Source organism: Corvus moneduloides, chromosome 21 (assembly GCF_009650955.1).
Source record: "Corvus moneduloides isolate bCorMon1 chromosome 21, bCorMon1.pri, whole genome shotgun sequence".
Taxonomy (NCBI): domain Eukaryota; kingdom Metazoa; phylum Chordata; class Aves; order Passeriformes; family Corvidae; genus Corvus; species Corvus moneduloides.
Window position 1 is genome coordinate 3,097,545 of NC_045496.1, and position 19,237 is coordinate 3,116,781.

A 19,237-nucleotide genomic window follows, 5' to 3' on the forward strand; every position below is an offset into this window, starting at 1 on the left:
TGCTGGTGGCAGTGAGGAGCAGGTGGGGCCCAACCTTCAGCTCTGGGGGAGATGGGGGCCGAAGGGAGGCAATTTTCCAGCCCAGTTTTCCATCTGGGAGCCGCCAGGAGACCTCTGGGTGCGGATCTGTGCTGCAATCCTGAAGAGATCGGACTCTTCACCACACTTGGGATGTGTGAGACCACCCTTGGCAGACCCCCAGCAGCTCCTGGTCCCTTTAAACTTAAGAAGGCACAGTCAGGGCATTTTTCCCTCTGGGGCACAACAGTGGCAATGCCCATCCCTGGGGTGGAATCCACCTTCAGGAGGGCTTGGTCATGGGATATTCCCGAACAATCAGCACCAGCACGGTGCTCTCCTGACTTGGTTACTCTCTTGGCACCTTGGAATGCTCAGGGAATCACAGAATCCCAGAATGGTTTGGGTTGGAGGGACCTTAAAGCTCATCCAGTGCCATGGGCACGGACACCTCGACTATCCCAGGTTGCTCCAAGCCCCGTCCAGCGTGGCCTTGGACACTGCCAGGGACGTGGCAAAAAGATCCCTCAGGCTCTGCTCTGCCCGAGCCAAGAGAACAGAGAAAACAAAAAATCTGCGAGCTGAGAAGCAGCCAGGAAAAAAAAAGAATCCAAGCACGGCGCAGGAAATTTTCCGCAAAGAACAACATCTCATTGTCAAATTAACATATTAATAATTAGGCAGGATGAGAACACGGAGTCCCAGGGAAGACGTGTTGGCTCGGGCTGCTCAGCTGTGCAGCAGCACTTCCAGGGGTGCTCGGAGCGTGACAGCCCGCGCCTTACAAGATGTAATTTCAGCGCTTCACAGCTCCCCTCGTTCTGCAGCTCTGAAGGAACAAGCGCGTTGGCTCCTCTCTGAAGGAGGGGAACAGCTGCTTCTGCAGGGTTTTCACGTGTTTGGTTTCTTTGGGGTGTTTGTTTTTGCTCGGGGCTGTTTGAGCAAAGCTGTTCAAAGCGAGCGTGGATTGGGGAGTTGTGTTTGCTGCCGAGGTAGGAACAGGCAGGGGCTGGGGGAAGCAGCAGGTTTGTGCCTCTGGAGGAAATCACTGCCACGATGCCCCAGGATGGGAAAAATCTGCAAGCAGAGGAGTTACAAGGAATAAATGAAGTGGCAATAGGTGCTGTTAATAAAAGTACAGCACATGAAACTCACCCTGCTCAAAAGCAAATCGGGTTCGAGTGCAGGAGCCCCAAATCCAGCACTTCCAGAGAAGATGCTGAAGATCCCCTTGATGTGAAAAGGGTTTCCCCAGAGCTGGAAGTGCTGAGGGAAGGATGAATTAAGGGTCAGTTATTTCCAAAGCTGGTTTTGGGCCACTGCACGATGGCAGGAGGGCAGCCCTGCCTAAACAGCCAGTGACAGATATTGGGAACATCAGCCCAGCTTGGCCTCAAAGGTTGCTCTTGCCTTAAAGGAAAAGCACGTGGGAAGAAAATAAAAAGGAAGGGAAATCCAGGTTCTGCAGGGATGCAATAACTGATGGATAATGATGACAAACCCTTGCTTCCCACCTGCTCACAGCAGAGGGACACTGGCCTCGTGGTGCCAGGTGACACACGCAGCACCTAGCAGCCCTGTTAAAAAAGGTGTTAAAAAACCATGGGAATTGTCTGTCTGGAAAGCCAGAGCAGGGAATTTGCAGAGGCACAGCTCCTGGGCAAGGTGTGAAGAGAGGGGACACATTTCCTTCGCACTGTGTCAGCCCTTCTGGGCACTCTGCAGGTTAATTTACAGGTGGTGCTGAGCTGCCAGAGGCACCTCCAGCTCACTTGTTTTTTCTCACAGGAACACATGAGAGGGTTTTTTGTGTTTTTTTTTTCCTTCTCCCAGAGCTGTGGGTCAGATCAATTCTGCTCTTTTGCTTGAGGTATTAATAAAAATAAATCCAAGTCAAAGCCAGCCTGGCTGGGAGAAGATGCAGGACAAAAAGCAGCTGAACAACAAGAACAGCTCCAGCTCCTTTGAATGCCGTGAGAGCCTCACTCTACCCAACAATTTGCATATTTTCTCCATGCTAATTCATGCACAATCCTCTCCCCTCCTCATTCCAGCCTCCCACTTGGTCCTGCTGTTTCTGTGTCTCCAGGAGAGCTTTGGTGGCCCTGAGGATGCTCAATCCTTTGTATGAAACACCCACTCACAGCTTTTCTCCTGGTTTGCCAAAACTCACCTAGACAGGGAGGGGATGCCCAGGATCTGCTCTCTACATTGAATCAGTGCCAACGCTCCCTTCTTGGCCATTTTTATTTTTACCAGTCTGCTGTAAACACAGGATTTCAGGAGATGGGAGGAACATGTCTGGGAGAGGCGACAGCAGCAGGAGCATCCCAACCAGAGCTGTGATGAAAGCAAAAGGTGTGGTCCCAGTGTGACCCCGAGGGGCACAGGGAGTGGGACATGGCAGGACTGTGATCCTGGTCCCCTTCCCCAGCAGCTCCCAGGAGGAACTGGGATGTGCTTGTCCCTGCTGGTGCAGCCGCAGGTCAAAGCACCAAAGTTTGGTGGGAGCCTCTTGGCTCCTTTCTCTGCCCCACTCTTACAAACCACATAGGATGAGCTTTTTTAGGGACAGCCAGTGCTCCCCCAGTTGGATCACTGAATTCTTTAGGTTGAAAAACCCCTTGAAGATGACCGAGTCCAACTGAAGCAAGCCAAGGGAATCCAAGATAAAAACCAAGGAGTCACCAGTCACAGAGCAGCACGAGAGGCTGGGCCTCTTCCTCCAGAGCAGGGCTGGAAACCCAACCAGGGAACAATCCCCATCTCACAGGCAGACAGCAAATCCCACAGCAGCTCCTGGTTTACCTCTGGAAGCAGCGGGAAGCACATGGACACATCCCCATGCCTGGGTCAGCTCAGGCAGCTGCACGGGGAAAACTCTGCAGGCTCCACCTGCTTTCCTCACTCACAGCAGGGCAGAAACCCCAGGCCAGGGCAGCCTCAGCCTGTTAGAACAAAACCCCACACGCAGGGCAAGGCAGAGCAGCAGCCCCCAGCCCTGCAGCCACTCCTTCCCTGCTTTAAAAGCTGTGGAAACCCCACTGGGATCAGGTGCCCTTGGATAATTCTCAGCCCTGGGCTGTGTGCTGCTCTGCTCCCCCCTGGGTGCTGATCTTGGTGGTTTTCATCCTCTCTTTGCTGCATCCCGAGCTTTGGGCTCCTGGTCCTGCCCTTGTAGGATCCCTGAGGTGGGGAGACAGCTGCTGCTGGAGTTTGGGATGAGCAGCCCCATCCTCACCCTGCAGCTGAGCAGGTTTGGGTGCTCACAGCGTGTCTCAATAATCTGCTGCTCTTTTTGTGGCTCTGCTAAGAATTCTCCTCCGTATTTCACCTGCTGGAGCCACAGCTTTGGAGGTGGAGCACTCAGTCACGGACTTTGTTATATGAAGAGAGGTGAAAAATCTGCCACACTTCTGTGTCTGGCAGTGCCACAAACAGTCAGATCCCTCCTCAGATCTTTGTTTTTCCCTAATAGCAGATCAGAGCTGCTCTCAGCACGGAGGCATTTGCTGCAAGCAGCAGTGATTGAGTGCAAATCACAACTGGTGAGGTGGGGCTGGGGTCACCTTGAAGCAGGATGGAGATCCAAGTTGAGTACTTCCAGCTGGGTTGAGGTAAGTAACGTTATTTTGCCCTCATTTCTTCCTGGAGCTGGGGTACCTCTGGGGTCCATTGGGATGAAGATTTAGCCATAATAGCCCAAGATTTCCCAAAACTACTCCTGGAAGTTAATGACAGACTAAAGTACCAAAGATTGAAGGCTTTCAAGGCCAGGCTGGATGGGGTTTGGAGCACCCTGGGCTATGCAAGGTGTCCTTGCCCATGGAACTGGCTGATCTTCAATGTCCCTTCCAACCCAATCTGGGATTCTGTGACTTTGGCCCCTTCTCTGGACACCTTTTAGCAAAGAATGAAAATCATCAAAGATCCTCTGCAGCCAAAGAAATGAAGGGAAGAAGCTTTTGGGCCACAGAGCTTGGCTTGCTCACCGCAAAGCCTCGTGCAGAGATGGGCTCGTGCACTGCCCATGGTGGCACCTGACCCACCTGCAGGGCTCCAGATGTCACCTTCTGAAGGTCCAACATCTCCTCAACGGCAGCACCAACCAGAGGCTGCTTGAAGAAGCCCCTGAGATCCAGAGTGACACAGATCTGGATCAAGAATCTCTTGGAGTGAAACCTGCAGGAGAGGAGGAGGAGAGGATGAGCAAAGCGTCCCCCACAGTGTTTCCCTCCACACAGCAGAGCCCTGGAGCCAAGAATGGGAATTTGGGGGTTGAGGAGCTCACCAAGAAGCTGGAAAAACATTTTTCCCTGAATTTGCCTTGGGATGAGAAGATCAGCAAGAGAAAAAACTCCTCTGGTGATGTTTCTGTTGCTGTGGGGAAGGTGCAGAGCTGGTGGCCACACAATCTTCTCCTCCAGATCCCAGCCACCAAAACCAGGTTGGATTTTTGCACCGGAATTTCTCACTGAGAAAAAAAAAAAAAAAAAACAAAGAAAAGATTCCAGGCCTGGAATTTCTCCCCACAATGGGTTTGGATTGTATTTTACAGCATTTATTTACCTTTGAGCACTTCCACTGCTCCTCTGATGAACTTTTCGGGCTCCACGGGGCACAGGGGTCCTGGGGAAATCCCGCTGCAATCAACTCCAAGAAGAGATTCACATCACGGGGGTTTAGGTGGAAACAGTAAACTTGATTTATTGAAAAAAAAAATCTATTACATTTATTCCTTTATTACACAGGTTTAAAATATTTAAAAATAGCTCTTATGGGCATTACACTTAGATTTTATGACATGTTTATTGGACTTTGAAGAAATGTACAATATGGCATTTGACACTATATTTTAAAAAGGGCCTTATGTACTAAAAGTTTGGGGGTTTTTTTTCCATAGGTTTTATTTTTCTTATCAACATTTGTTCAAGTCAATATATATTAAGGGGAGGAGGGAAATAAAATTACACAAAAAGAAGGTCTGCAAATACAAGTAGTAATTTTATTGCAATATACCGTAGCTAAGTGGTCTGGGGAGGATCGGAACAGTTTGGAGCTCAGTACAATTACAACACCGTGGAATTCAACACAGGAATTTTTTATTCTTTTTTTTGTTTTTTTTTTTTCTTCTTCTTCAAGCAGAGAAATCAAAGGGGAAAAAAAAAAAAAAAAAAAAAAAGAAAAAGCTCCCTTGATGAGAACGAATTGAGAACAGAATCCCATGACCTGGGCAGACACACAGGTGTGGACAAATATCAGGATATGGCTTTGCTGGGATGTGCGACCTTTCCCAACCTTCCCACTGTTGCCAAGGTGACTGAGAAGCTGAATTCCTTATTTATTATCCTAAATTCCTTTTCACTGCTCTGCTGCCGGAGTCTGCAGTTTTTAGGGTAGCACCTTTTGGAGTTTTTTATTCCCTTAAGTAGGAGAGAGCACAAGGGAAGAAGGGAGAGGGATGGACACGGCTCCTCCAGGCCTAAAAAAGCACCGCTGGCATCGCCGCTCCCTCCAGCACGGCTTTGCCTCCCTTCCTCGGATGCTGCTGCTCTCAATTTGGGCAGGAGGGGGGAAAAAGACATCATATATAGGCTTTTTTCACAGTTAATGTGATGTCTTTTCCTTTGGGGTGAAAAATCCCCCTTGAGCTGAACGCTCCAGGCCAAAGAATAATAATAATAATAATTAAAAAAACCCCCACCTTGCAACGATTATTTTCCAGCTGAGAGACCTAAAGAAGGAAAAGGGCTGAGGAGGAAAAAGAAATGGCAAAAAAAGAGGGTGTCAGCACGCTGTGAGCCGTGGAAGGAATAAAAAAAGTGGGAAGAGCAGGAAAATTGCAAATTCCTGGGATTGCTGGGTGGGCAGCACCCCCACGGCTTCAGGACACCCAACATCTCCATAAATTAGCACCACAAACATTCAGCCACCGAGGACAATCTGCTCTGCTTCCCACCGGGAAAAGGTGTGGATATCCTTGGGGAAACCAAAAAACAAGAATGGAAAAAAAAAAATTGGAAGCACATTTAATGCTTTTTTCGACACAGGCCCGGCCAAGGAAGGAGAGGAGCAGGATTTGGACAGAAGAGATAAGAAGGTGCCATGCATTTATCAGCAGCCCAAATCTGCCTGAAAGTGCCAAAAAAAGCCAAGTGGGAGATTGGCCAGTGGCAGGGTATCCCCAGTGTTGTGTTGAACTTATCAAAGAGATAGCACCACAGAGATATGTAAAAATAACTATAAAAAGCACCTTTTCTTTCTTCATTTTTTGTGTTTTTCTTTACACTTGATATTCAGAGAGGACAAATGGATTTCCCCTGCCACTGGAATCTGCCACTGGGAATGCATTCAGGTTTAATTATTACCATTTTAAAGGAATGCTGAAGGAAAAAAAGAATTAATTTAAAATACGTGTGTTAAGCAAGTGAATAAAAAGGCAGAGCCTCAATGCAGATCCTGCTTTTAGATCAGGGGATTGTAGGAAATTTGTTAAAAAATGGCTTTAATTCCCTCATTTTGAAAGGAATCATTCCAAAAGGCATCTGTGGCTCAGGGGGCTGGTTTGCACCTCATCCTGGGGGTAATTCCAAGGCCTCCAGATCCCAGTTTGGGGCTGGGAAGAGGCAGAAGTGGGGACAGAAGCTGCTGTCTTCATTCCCAGGTGGAAGCTTGGCTGGGATGGGGTGGCTTTAATACAGACAAGGTCACTTGCATGGTTTGAAGGCAGGAACATTCCAATATCTCAAATAAAATACAACACAAATATTTACTCACAAACACACAAAAATAGAAGCACCTTTAAGACATGGCAAAGAGATGCCCAGTGTGACCTTGAGTCAGCACTTTGGAAAACGTGGAACGAGGCAAACTCAATGGAGGAGACACGGAAAATTCTGGAATTGGCCATGGCATCTCCTTGCTGGAGCTGATCCAAACCTCGCGGAAGGCAACAAAACCTCTCCGAGGAGCTTCGGATCCAGGACTGCCGGGAGTTCAACGTCGAGCTGAACATGAGGAATTTCAAGTTTTTTCCGTATTTTTTTTTCCCCCTTAGGAACAAACAAACGCTTCCTGGCGAGGAGAAGAGGAGGAGGAAGGAGGAGTTTGCTGGAGGTGGGCTCAGCTCGGTGGCCGCGGGGCAGCAGCGGTGGCAGCAGGGACAGGGCCAGGTCTCCGCGTGTGGCTGTCGGTCATGAGATTCCAAATCCGTCCTGGGAATGGCTGAGGGGGCACGGAGGGATTTGGGCAAAACCAGGGACACAACAAAATAGTGGGGGGGGGGAGGGGAAACCAAAATAATAACCCATCGCTGTCCAGTTTCAGACCGTGCACGTGACGAGGAATTCTTTTTTTTCTCTTTTTTGTTTTCTTTTTTCTCTTTTTTTGTTTTTAATTAAATGACGCAATGAGGTTACGAGGTTGCTCATTTGGAGACTAGGTTCAGGTGGCTCTTTTAGCCCAGGAAGCAAGCTGGTCCCACCTCGAATCCAAATTTCTGTGCCGCTTCTCCGAAGTCATTGAACATGATGTCGACTATGGGGACCTGCTCCACTTTGGGCGTGTTGATTTCCAGGATGGTTTTCTGGTAGCCCTTCCTTGCCTGGAGGGAGGGAAAGAGGAGCTCTGAGGATGCCTCCAAGCCAAGACACAGCTCAATAATCACCACTCTGCTGGGAATATGCTGTTGATCTTTCCCAGGAATTTTTGGACCCGAATCAGAGGCGCCACCACCCAAACACAAATTTATTTGCACATTTAGCACACGAGCCCTCAGGTGACGGCTGAAAAACCCCTGGGAGATGCCCAGACCTTGGAGCAGAAGCAGATCATGACACTCCAACTCTACTCCAGCACATTTCCAAGCTGGAAAGGGAGCCTGGGAAACCTGTTGTGGCTGTGGAAGGGTTGTTTTCCCTCCCCGAGGACACGCCTGGCTTGTTGAGCAAATGGGAGCGATTTAATTTGAATGTATTAGTGAAAAGATCACATTTAAAGTTTGATGGAATTCACAAGGTGCTGCTGTCTTTTTATCGTGCCTGGTGGCCACAGGGTTCTTTCCAAAATATAAATAATTATTAGAGGAGCAGAAGTGCCCCTGAGGGAGAACAAAGCTGCACAAACAGAGAATTTATGGAGCAGCTTTTGGCTCTGCCTTTCCCCGCGATTTTTGTGTCTCAAAAGAACAGGCTGGAGCACAGCTACTGGGAAAGGGCTGGAAGTTCAGGAAAAACATTTTCAAATAATGGGATGAACATCAGCCCTGGAGCTCCTCTGGCTTCAGCAGCCTCCAACACAGTTGGTCCTACCAGGACCTCTGTGGCAACACCGTGTGGGGCAGCCCAACCTCATCTCCACAGGGTAGGGCTCAATCCTGGAAGTATTTAGGATGGGAAAGACCTTTAGGACCATTGAGTCCAACCATTAACGCAGCACAGCCGAGCCAAGCACGTGAATGGGTTGTAGCACTCCCTCCCACAAAAGAAGCAAAAGCATCTCTCAGCTCCTGGTAGAGTTCTCTAAATTTCTAACGGCCTTTTTGTGGGTCTAAGAGTCAGATTAAAATCACCTTCCACGGAGAGAATTTATTGTAAACCCCAAACTCCTTTAAATAAATAAGTAAGTAAATCTCAAATATCCTGCCTGTGCTTTGGGCAGCACAATCTGCCAGGGTAGCAGATTAACCCAATTTATCTGCCTAAAAGGCAGAGGTTTTCAGGAGGCTTGTCCACCTTAAAACGTGCAACCCGTGGTTCTCCAGCACCCCTGAGACCCAGAAGGAGAAGGGAGGTGGAGGCCCTTTTTCCCAAGGATGTTATGCCAACAGGAGACACGAAGAACTCGAGGATGAACTTCTCCTGAGTGTTCCCAGAAGGGGGCTGGATGCCCTTTCCCTCTCCAGGAATGTGTTAAAAGATCTAATCTGATTTTCCTCATTGCTCCATCAGTAAAAAATCTGTTTGTGCCAGAACAGAAGCATTTCAATCTCGGATTACGTGGGGAGCTTTTCCTGTCAAACATCTCAATCTTTCTGTCCCGTGGGCTCTGAGTGCTGCAGCTCCAGAGGGTGGGAATTATGCATGTTTTTACACCAGCAAGCTGGGGCTCAAAATAAATGCAGGCAGCACCTGCTTTGCCAAATTTTTATCTCCTGAGGGCAGATTTTTCAGAGTTTAAACCAAAATCAAGCATCTATAGAGGAGTTAGAAGAAAGGGGAGGATGTGTGGCACCTTTGGAAATTGTGGCTCGTGCACCCCATGAGCAGCACAGCCCAGAGCCTTCCTGGGGCTGCACAAACAAAAATTGCAACCAAACCCTTCCTGCTTTGCCTCCAAGATTTCCTGGAAGCCCTAAAAGAGATTCTTATCAAACCCTGAAAAGTTCATCCCAACTGGGTGCCATCGCTCGCTTCCCCCGTGTGAGGAATTGGGTAAGAGCAACGGCACGGGCAGGCTTTTAAAAGCAAGCAGTGTTTTTAGGCAGGTTAATTAGATTAATCAGATTAATTTGACTCCTGGACATGCTACAGCTTCCCCTGACTTCAAGCAGGGTCATGGATTCCCGTGGAATCATTTACTTCCAACTTAGGGAAGAGCGAGTTGATGTCTCCCATGCTAAGGACAACTGCATCAACCACAGGAAATCTGGGGGTGATCTGCTCTGGGGAAGATGGTGCTGGACAAGCAGGGGAGGGGACAGAGGTATCCCCAGGGTGTCCCCAGGGTGTCCCCAGAGCCAGGAGCACCCACATACCGCGCAGCCGTCGAGGGCGGCTCGGATGTAGGGGTTGTTGTCGAAGGACATCTCCTCGTCGTTGGAGCCTAGGAAGCGGATGGCCTTGTCGTAGCTGTTGGTGGTGGCATCGTGCCAGGCCACGGACTGGTAGCAGTTGTAGGTGATGTTCTGGTGGGCCGAGGCGCTCAGGAGACGCAGGAAGGTCATCTGCACCACCCCGATGGGGTTCCCGTCCGAGTCCACGTAGGAGAGCTGGGGGAGGTGGAGAAGGGACAACACTGGACAGTGAGGGACAGGGAAACATGGCCAGGGGCTCTGAGGGACACCAGTGCCACCAGCACACACTGCTCCTGACTGGGGGTCTGAGGGACACCAGTGCCACCAGCACACACTGCTCCTGAGCTGGGGGCTCTGAGAGACACCAGTGCCACCAGCACACACTGCTCCTGAGCTGGGGGCTCTGAGAGACACCAGTGCCACCAGCACACACTGCTCCTGACTGGGGGCTCTGAGGGACACCAGTGCCACCAGCACACACTGCTCCTGACTGGGTGCTCTGGGGGACACCAGTGACACCAGCACACACTGCTCCAGACTGGGGGTCTGAGGGACACCAGTGACACCAGCACACACTGCTCCTGACTGGGGGCTCTGAGGGACACCAGTGACACCAGCACACACTGCTCCTGAGCTGGGTGCTCTGGGGGACACCAGTGACACCAGCACACACTGCTCCTGAGCTGGGTGCTCTGGGGGACACCAGTGCCACCAGCACACACTGCTCCTGACTGGGGGCTCTGAGAGACACCAGTGCCACCAGCACACACTGCTCCTGAGCTGGGGGCTCTGAGAGACACCAGTGCCACCAGCACACACTGCTCCTGAGCTGGGGGCTCTGAGAGACACCAGTGCCACCAGCACACACTGCTCCTGACTGGGGGCTCTGAGGGACACCAGTGCCACCAGCACACACTGCTCCTGACTGGGGGCTCTGAGGGACACCAGTGCCACCAGCACACACTGCTCCTGAGCTGGGGGCTCTGAGGGACACCAGTGCCACCAGCACACACTGCTCCTGACTGGGGGCTCTGAGGGACACCAGTGCCACCAGCACACACTGCTCCTGAGCTGGGTGCTCTGAGGGACACCAGTGCCACCAGCACACACTGCTCCTGAGCTGGGTGCTCTGAGAGACACCAGTGCCACCAGCACACACTGCTCCTGAGCTGGGTGCTCTGAGAGACACCAGTGCCACCAGCACACACTGCTCCTGACTGGGGGCTCTGAGGGACACCAGTGCCACCAGCACACACTGCTCCTGAGCTGGGTGCTCTGAGAGACACCAGTGCCACCAGCACACACTGCTCCTGACTGGGGGTCTGAGGGACACCAGTGACACCAGCACACACTGCTCCTGAGCTGGGTGCTCTGAGAGACACCAGTGACACCAGCACACACTGCTCCTGACTGGGGGCTCTGAGAGACACCAGTGCCACCAGCACACACTGCTCCTGACTGGGGGCTCTGAGGGACACCAGTGCCACCAGCACACACTGCTCCTGAGCTGGGGGCTCTGAGGGACACCAGTGACACCAGCACACACTGCTCCTGAGCTGGGGGCTCTGAGAGACACCAGTGACACCAGCACACACTGCTCCTGAGCTGGGTGCTCTGAGAGACACCAGTGCCACCAGCACACACTGCTCCTGACTGGGTGCTCTGGGGGACACCAGTGACACCAGCACACACTGCTCCTGACTGGGGGCTCTGAGGGACACCAGTGACACCAGCACACACTGCTCCTGACTGGGGGCTCTGAGGGACACCAGTGACACCAGCACACACTGCTCCTGCCACACTGCTCTGCTCCCCCAGGAACTTTTTGTTCTCCTGCTGGATGGGGTCCTGGTGTGAGCAAAGAAATTAAATCCAAGGAGGGCAGGAAAAAAAAAAAAAGGCAAAGGGATTTCAGCCCTGGTTACAAGAGGGTGGAAATTTGGGGATGTGTCTCTAGTTTAAGCCAATATTGAGTGTATTTCTCCAGATTTTGAAGTGGAGAGAAGGCGAATTCCTGTGAGGGTTCAGGGCTTTATTTTCCTGTGCTGTCTGACACGAATTTCTGACTGCTGGGGGTGCTTTGTCCTGCACACCCTGGGATGTTCCCTATTCATTTTTCCTGGGCACCAACCACTGGGGTTTGAAGCAATCTTTGCACTCCCTCTGCAGCAATCCTGGCCCTGCTGCTAAGGACTGGGGGCTGCCCTGGTTGGAAAAGCCAGGCTCAGGTAAAGGCAGAATGGATTTGCTGCCCTGTTGCGAGCACGGAGCTGCTCCTGCATGCTGGGATTTGCTCCATTCTGCCCACCAGGCTCCTTTTTCTCCCGTGCAGGAAAAAATCCCTACCAAAGAGAGTTTATTGAAACAAAATCCCAGGACTTGGAGGATTCAGGACTCAGTGGGACTTTCATGGCCCACAAAATGATCTTTTGCAGGGATGAACTGGCTGTGTTTGAGGCGGCATCTCCAAGCTCCTGCCCTGGATGGGTGTAGGGTTACTTTAGAAACAACCAGGAGGAAAACACAGGCACCCAACCAAGGTGGATTTCCTCCAGGTACCACGAACCCTTGAGTTGTGGTGCAGGCTGCAAACAGTAGAAGAGATTCATAACCACAACAAACCACTGAATTAAAAAGAGATAATCCAAATAAATAAAGATACCAACCGGTTGTCAGGATGCTGCTGCACTGTCCTCCTGAGAGTTAAATGTGACTGACCAGGAGAAAGCCACGCATGCCAGGAGGAGCTACCAGAAAACCACCAGCACGTGGAAGGAGGGGGACAAAAACTGCCAAGAACTTGTCACACCCCCAGCGTGGCCCTACTGGTCTGCAGGGCCTTCTCTTACTTGGTTTCATTTCAAACCAGAGCTTGCTTTGAAGCCTGGCTGCTTCTTAAAGGGTTTTTTGTTGTTCAGCCTCTGCAGATTTTGTGAAGCCCTGTCCCAGCTTTGCAGATGGGGACACAGGGAGCTGCTTGTGTGCACAATGTTTGCTCAGTTTTGGGAAATTCAATCCTTCCCTCTTTTCTCTGTGCTGGCAGGTGCCACATGGCTGGGAGGAATAATGGGATGGGATGGGATGGGATGGGATGGGATGGGATGGGATGGGATGAGAGGCCTCATTAGAGCTGCTGGGAATTGTGTGTAACACACACAGAAGGGAAGCAGAGAAAACATCTGCAGGCCTCTTATCCCTCTGAACACAGCTCGGCTGCATCCCAAGGAAAAGTAAGGAATCGGCTCCGAGTGCTCTGTGGCATTGATTAATGCTGGTGTGGGAGCATCAAACGCAGCTGCTCTGGTTGTATTTCATATTGACTGCACACTCTTACTTCAGGTGGCCCCAGAAGAAAGGCAGCATCTTCCCAGCTGTGCAATTGCAGGATTTATATGGAGCCCCTGACAGCACTGGAAATCTTCCCCTCAGCTCTGGGGTTCCCTGTGGGCTCAGCCCCTCAAGACACCAGGGACCATCTGCATGGAGTAACAGGAGCAGAGCTGCACCCAGAGGGGAACCCAAACTCCTTTTCATTCTGCCCATCCACACACAAACTTCAGCTGATTTTGGATCCAACAGGCAAAAATAGTCTCCTTAATTTACCAATCTCATGGTTCCTGGTACTGACTGAGGCAAAGTCAGAGCTAATCTTATAATAAAAACATAAATAAATGAATAAAACTTTCATGGCCTGTGTGTTTGACTGTTTTGTGGTTTGTTTAGGTAGAGCTTCCACATACTGGTGGCTTTTTTATTTTTCCAAATAGAAGAAGCAGGACAGGTAAAGAGTAAAAAAAAAAAAAAAAAAAGAAAAAGCAAGAAAATGACAACACAAAAAGATGGAACAAAGAGCTCCAAAGTAGCACCAGAAATGTTTTATCTAAAAAAAGACTAAGCCTTAAGCTCTAGGCTGGCACCTGAGCCTCTAACAGAGCTGGGAAAAAGGGAAGCAGGGGAGAGGGAGAAGTGGAGGTACTTGGAACATTAACTGATGAAGTGCTCTGTAATTAAGCTATGAGTAGCTGCCCTCCAAGGAGCCTCGAGGCTGAAGCCTTGACTTTGCAGCCTGGTTTGATGATGCAGAGAAGCCACAGAAGCCGTGTCCTCCTCGAGGGCAGAACCAGAGCAGGATGTGTTTTAGTGGCGATGGAGTGCGGCAGACTGGGAAACAACGCAGGGCTTGGGTTGTTTGCCCTTTAAGGTGGAAGTTGGGGCACTGCAGGAACCCCTGGCCCTGGGGAGGGGACAGCTCAGTGGGACACAGCAGAGCATCTCCTGCCTCTGGGCAGGAGAATATCCATGGAATATTTGCCTGTCCCCCAGTTCTCCTGGTTTGACTGAGCTCGTTATGTGCATCCCACTAATTCCACCGGGACTGATACCCCAGGGGGACATTCCTGTGGCTTAAGACACAAATCTGACATCCCTGCCCAGGACTGGGTCTCTGTGGGAGTGATCTCACAATGTGGGTGTCCTGTTCCAGGACAAGAAACCAGAGCTTTTCCTGGTTTGTGTCTTGCTGACATCAAACACTGCTTGACCTTAAAACAGCTCTTCCCCCTTGAAAAAAATCCTTAATTGTGATTCAGTCCAATTCTTTTCCACTAGGCTTGGCTGGAAATCTTCCTTTAAATAAATGACTTTGTGTCCCCCAAGCTCTGGGGGCAGCATGGGAGTCCCCACTGTGGCTCATCTCCATATTGGAGACAAAATTCATCCTCTGGGGAAAACCTGTCCTAGAGAGGCCAGAGACGTGCAGATCCCCCCTGGGTGGGTGACAGCACCGTGCCCAGCTCTGGGCTGGAACATCATTTTGGGGATCTCTCAGCTCTTGGGGTAAGGCTGCACTGCTGGGGGACAGCAATGTGGGGACACCCAAAATGGGGACAACCCAAAATGGGGACTGATGAGGAGACAGCAAGAGCATTCCCAGTGGGGTGGAGCACTCCCTGCGGGGTGGAGCACTCCTGCAGAGCTCTGTGATGACAAAGCTGCCCCAGGGTCCCCCAGGACATCCCCGTGTCCCTTTCTAACACAGGGCAAAGCTCAGCCCCTGCTCCCAAGTTCCCAGTCAGGCAGAGTGGACAGAAGCACCTCTGGCGGGTTTGGGGTCTCTCTCAGGATTCCACCTTAAACATTTCCATGTGCCTGGGAGGGGGATTAGTCCAGCATGCAGAGGGCAGCAGTTTGGCCATACCAAAGCGGGTGACAAGCTCTGATTCAGGGCCAGGGTTAGCCACTTACCAAGGACCCCCGCTTGTATTGACTATACCATGTGGAAGGCTGTTCTTTGGGCCAACGAGCCATTTTACTCTGTAAAATATGACAGGGGGTTAAAGGAAACAGAAAGCACCAGGATGCATCTTACCAGTTTACCGCGCTTGAATTCACTGAACCACGAGCCTGGGTTTTCCTTGGGCCAGGAAGTAATTCTAGCCTAGTTTGTGGAGAGCAAGGAGGGAAGAGAGAAAGAAAAAAAAAAAATCAAAATTAAAAAGGTTACATTCATTCCAGAGGCTGCATGTCTTATTGAAACTGTCCAACTTGCTTTCAAAATGGTTTTTTTATCTTTATACATCAGTAAGGAGAGCAGGAGGTGGCTCTGAAGCAGAGGAGATGGAGCGGTGCTGCTCTGGCACCAGCCTCCTTTGCTGAGGGCTATCTCTGCCTCCTAGAAACTTGGGATGCAAATCCAGCAGTGGCAGGAAAATTAAAAGGAAAGACAGAGAGGGAAGAAAGAAGCACGGATGGGAAAAGGTGCATTGATCTTCATGTGGAGGGCAGTGCTGGTGCTGGAGAAGCCTGGTGCCTCTCTAATGCCAAATCCAGGCGCTGTGGGGCTGGGAAAGGCAAAGGATGTGATTAAGGAGAAGCTTCTGCCTGCCTGCTGTGTTTGAGGTGAAGCACAGACAGTGCTGGACACTCGGGATGGAGCTCCATCCAGAGAGAGCCAGGGGGTGAGCTGGACAAGGAATGAGCCATCAGAGCACCCTTATGGCAGCCCCAGCTCAGCAGCTGAAGCAGCTTTTTTTGAGTCAGAACACAAGGAAGGAGCGTGGCTGCTCCCTCAGCCTCCCACATCCCCCTCATTTGTGCTGCAAATCTCTCCAAAAACAACAGCCCAACTGCAGGTGCCTGCAGGGGATTGTCCTTCCCTAGCCAGGACGAGAACTGCAGAGCAAATCCGAGTGTTTGTGCTGGGTGAGGGACGAGCTGAGAGGAGCCACGGCTGAAACTCTGCTGTGGATCATCCCAAACCTGCTCAGCCACCACCCAGGGCTGGGGTGGTCGCTGTTTGCATCCCTTTGGATGGGAAAAGCTTGTTCTTATGGATCCCAGCACTGAATTTGTATTTGAGGAGCGCTGCAGCTCCAGAGAGCCCCTCACAGAACCAGCCCAGCAGGAGCTCGAGCCCCTGCAAGATCATGGCCAGACTCTGCTTTTTGAGCTGTCAGATTTTGAGGAGAAACACAGCACAGTGATGCAAAGGAAGAGGAAATCCATCTCCTCTTCAAACAGCCCCAAGAAAAACTCAGGGAGAATTGATGCTGCGTGGGATTTGCCCTGTGCTGACACACATTTCTGGTGGATGAAATTCAGCAGGAGAATAGCTCCGCTTTGTCACAGCTGGAGCACAACTGTGACACTGGCACAGCTCCCCCAGGCTGAATCGTTGTGTTTCTGCTTGGCCAGTGCCAGAGCTGGTCCCCAGGCAGCGGGAAGAGCAGCTCTGGAAAACAGAGTGCAGGGATACAGGACAAAAATGATGGGTATGGCTGAGCTGAGAGCATCATTACACAAGGAACTTCATCAACCTCGTGCAGCGGTGCCAGGGAGAGCTCGGAGCCTCCTCGCAATCATTTAGGATCATTTACCCACAAGAAACAGCAGGAAAAATGACAGGAGGTAAACATTTATCTGCTCTGCCTGGAGACACAGGAGGGAGGGGAGGGGAATCAGTGCTGCTTGGGTATGCAGGCAGTGGAGCAGGGCTGTGGGAGGGGACACCAGGAATGAGATCAACAGAGCCCCCAAATCCTGCACCAACACACACCCCTGCCTTGGACAGCAAAGTTCAAAAAATTAAGTTTTTTGCATTGGTTATGCTTGGGAAATCATCAGAGGTTTGTCCCAAATCCCAGTTTAAATCTGACTTTGCCAACGTACTCTGTGTTATTTTAGAAGGTAATGTTGTGTAACAAAGGAACGTTCTGAATCTTTGATCCTTCCTCGCTGCTCTTCAATCCTTCTGAAATTGGCTGTCTATGAATATTCATATCAGAAAACCACCTATCACCAGGAAAGAGGGGGAAAGCAAAGGTGGTGTGGACTTACTCCTTCAGATTTCTTATCAGGGAAGATGCAGGTCTCTCCACCAGCCGTGAAATTACAGTAAACTTTGAAAGAGTCCCTGGAACATCCTTGGTTGGGATCAACCCAGTATTCACCTGGATGAGGGAAGAGAAGGGAAGAAAGGCTCAGGACAGAGGGCACTTCAGCAACCTCCTCACCTGGGATGTTTCATCTCTCATGGGTTATTATTTATATGGAGTTTTTTGAGAACTGGTCATGTTCTGGTGCCAGCTAAAGAACATTTTTCATCCCATATCCCCACTTTTAGAACAGAACATTTCAGCTGGAAGGGCTGTCCAATGATATCCAGTCCAACTCTATATATTCCTTCTCCACCAGCCACATTCCCCATGGATTCTCCAGACTACACCTCTTCCCACCCTCACCGCTGTGTGGAGCTGGAAAAGCCCCCGAGTTCCCCCCATTCCCTCTATCCCAGGACACACCATCTGGGAAATCAGGGTGGCAGAGCTGCAGGTCCTTGCAGGTCCGTGCTGGGTTGTGCTGAGTGCCCAAGGGATGCTTCATCTGCTCAATTTCCAGTTTCAAGGAGTTCAGGGAGCCGAAGATCTCCTCCATGCCGTCGGCATAGTCCATGTAGTTGTCGGCGTTCCCGTCGTCCAGCAGCTGGCTGGCATCAATGTTCCTCCTGGTCCTCTTGGATGCCTGGATGGGCAGGGGCTGGATGACTTCTCCAGGAGGACCCTGATGAGTGGGGAGGAGAAACCAGAAACAACTTCTCATTCCATTGGGAAAAGGACAAAGAGATGGATAAAGCAGCAATATCCCAAAATACATACTGGACATGGAAAACACCCATGGATGGTGCTGATAAAACCTCTGGATTCAACATTTTCCACCTTCCCTTGTCCTCTTCCCATTAACAGCTCCTCCCTTCCCACCCTGCTTTCTCCCCCAGCGTCTCAGGAGATTCCAATCCATTGCTAGGATTGGCAAGGAATCTTTGTCCAGAGGTTGTCTGCTTCCCAAATTCCAGCACCCTTGAAGTCTGAACCTCCTTTCATGCTTCACTTTATGGGTTCTACTTACAGGAGGCCCTGGGGGCCCAGGAAGACCAGATTCACCCTTTGGACCTGTGGGACCCTGGGTGGAAAAACAAGGGAAAACCAGGAGTTACTCAGGAGAATTCACCTGTTATTTTTATCACATCCCAAACATTAAAACTGTGGCTAAAGCTTCATTTTTGTCCTGTCAGGCACACAAGAGGAGTCTCCCTGTACCCACCACCCCCCAAAAAATTGGTAGTTTTGGTGTTTAGGTAAAAGAGAAGATCAAACACCTGGAGTACAGTCAAATTTTTCTTATGCTTCCTACAGAATGCATAAAATGCGTAAAACCTTTAACTCTCCCAACCAATCCAACAGTTTTACAAGTCAAATAAAATCTTCAAATTAATAAAACATCAACTTCTGGATGGCAGAAAGACACTAAAAAGTTGCCCAAAAGAGGAATTTTTAGCTGCCTGCACAGGAGGTCTGCACCACGAAGTTCCAAAGTCTCATTCCTCACCAAGTTCTTCCCTTCCCAGCTTCCCACCTCCTGCTTTTCATGGGCTATTTTTAATCCCCTCCACTCCCCAGCAGCAGCTTTTCTCCTCGGGACTAAGCACTGGACTGCTCCTTGTCATCTCTGCTGCTCTGCTCTTCAGGGAAGTGCAGTGGTGGCACAGAAACCTTTCCCAATTATCACTCCTGGGCTTAGGCAGCCTGGGAAAGCAGAGATTGCTAAGTCCTCTCTGCTAATTGCCTTAATTCCACTGATGAGGGGAGTCCCAGCGTGTCCTACACTCAATAAAAACCCCTTAACCTCTTCCTTTAGCTGTGTCTGTACTCACTGATGAGCCTTTAGCACCTTTGGGACCAGGTGGACCCTGTGGAGAGAAACACAGAAAGGAGTCAGTTCATTTCCAAGCAGAGAATTCAGGCTCTCCTCACACAGAAAGGGAATTTTTAAAACATTCACTCCCTATTTCCATTCCCCCATCCATTTGAGCTGGGTGTTGCTTTTATTTGCCATCAGACAAAAAGCATTTGTGTCAGAGCAATCTGTGCT

General features: G+C 50.4%; 1 protein-coding gene across 4 annotated transcripts in view; it reads right to left on the reverse strand.

The window, feature by feature from the left end:
• Window positions 1–4,996: 4,996 nt before the first annotated feature.
• COL5A1 (collagen type V alpha 1 chain) overlaps window positions 4,997–19,237 on the reverse strand; it is a 134,411-nt gene continuing 120,170 nt past the window's right edge. For 2 of the 4 annotated variants that reach the window (XM_032130512.1, XM_032130513.1), the window contains 7 exons: window positions 19,020–19,055; window positions 18,215–18,268; window positions 17,611–17,869; window positions 17,147–17,259; window positions 15,180–15,248; window positions 9,773–10,006; window positions 5,001–7,621 (listed from right to left, as the gene is read on the reverse strand). In XM_032130512.1, coding sequence (XP_031986403.1) covers window positions 7,475–7,621; window positions 9,773–10,006; window positions 15,180–15,248; window positions 17,147–17,259; window positions 17,611–17,869; window positions 18,215–18,268; window positions 19,020–19,055 — 912 coding nt within the window. In that variant the 3' untranslated portion in view covers window positions 5,001–7,474. Of the gene's footprint in view, window positions 7,622–9,772; window positions 10,007–15,055; window positions 15,125–15,179; window positions 15,249–17,146; window positions 17,260–17,610; window positions 17,870–18,214; window positions 18,269–19,019; window positions 19,056–19,237 lie in introns of all 4 variants that reach the window. The other 2 variants (XM_032130510.1, XM_032130511.1) reach the window with 2 other exon arrangements.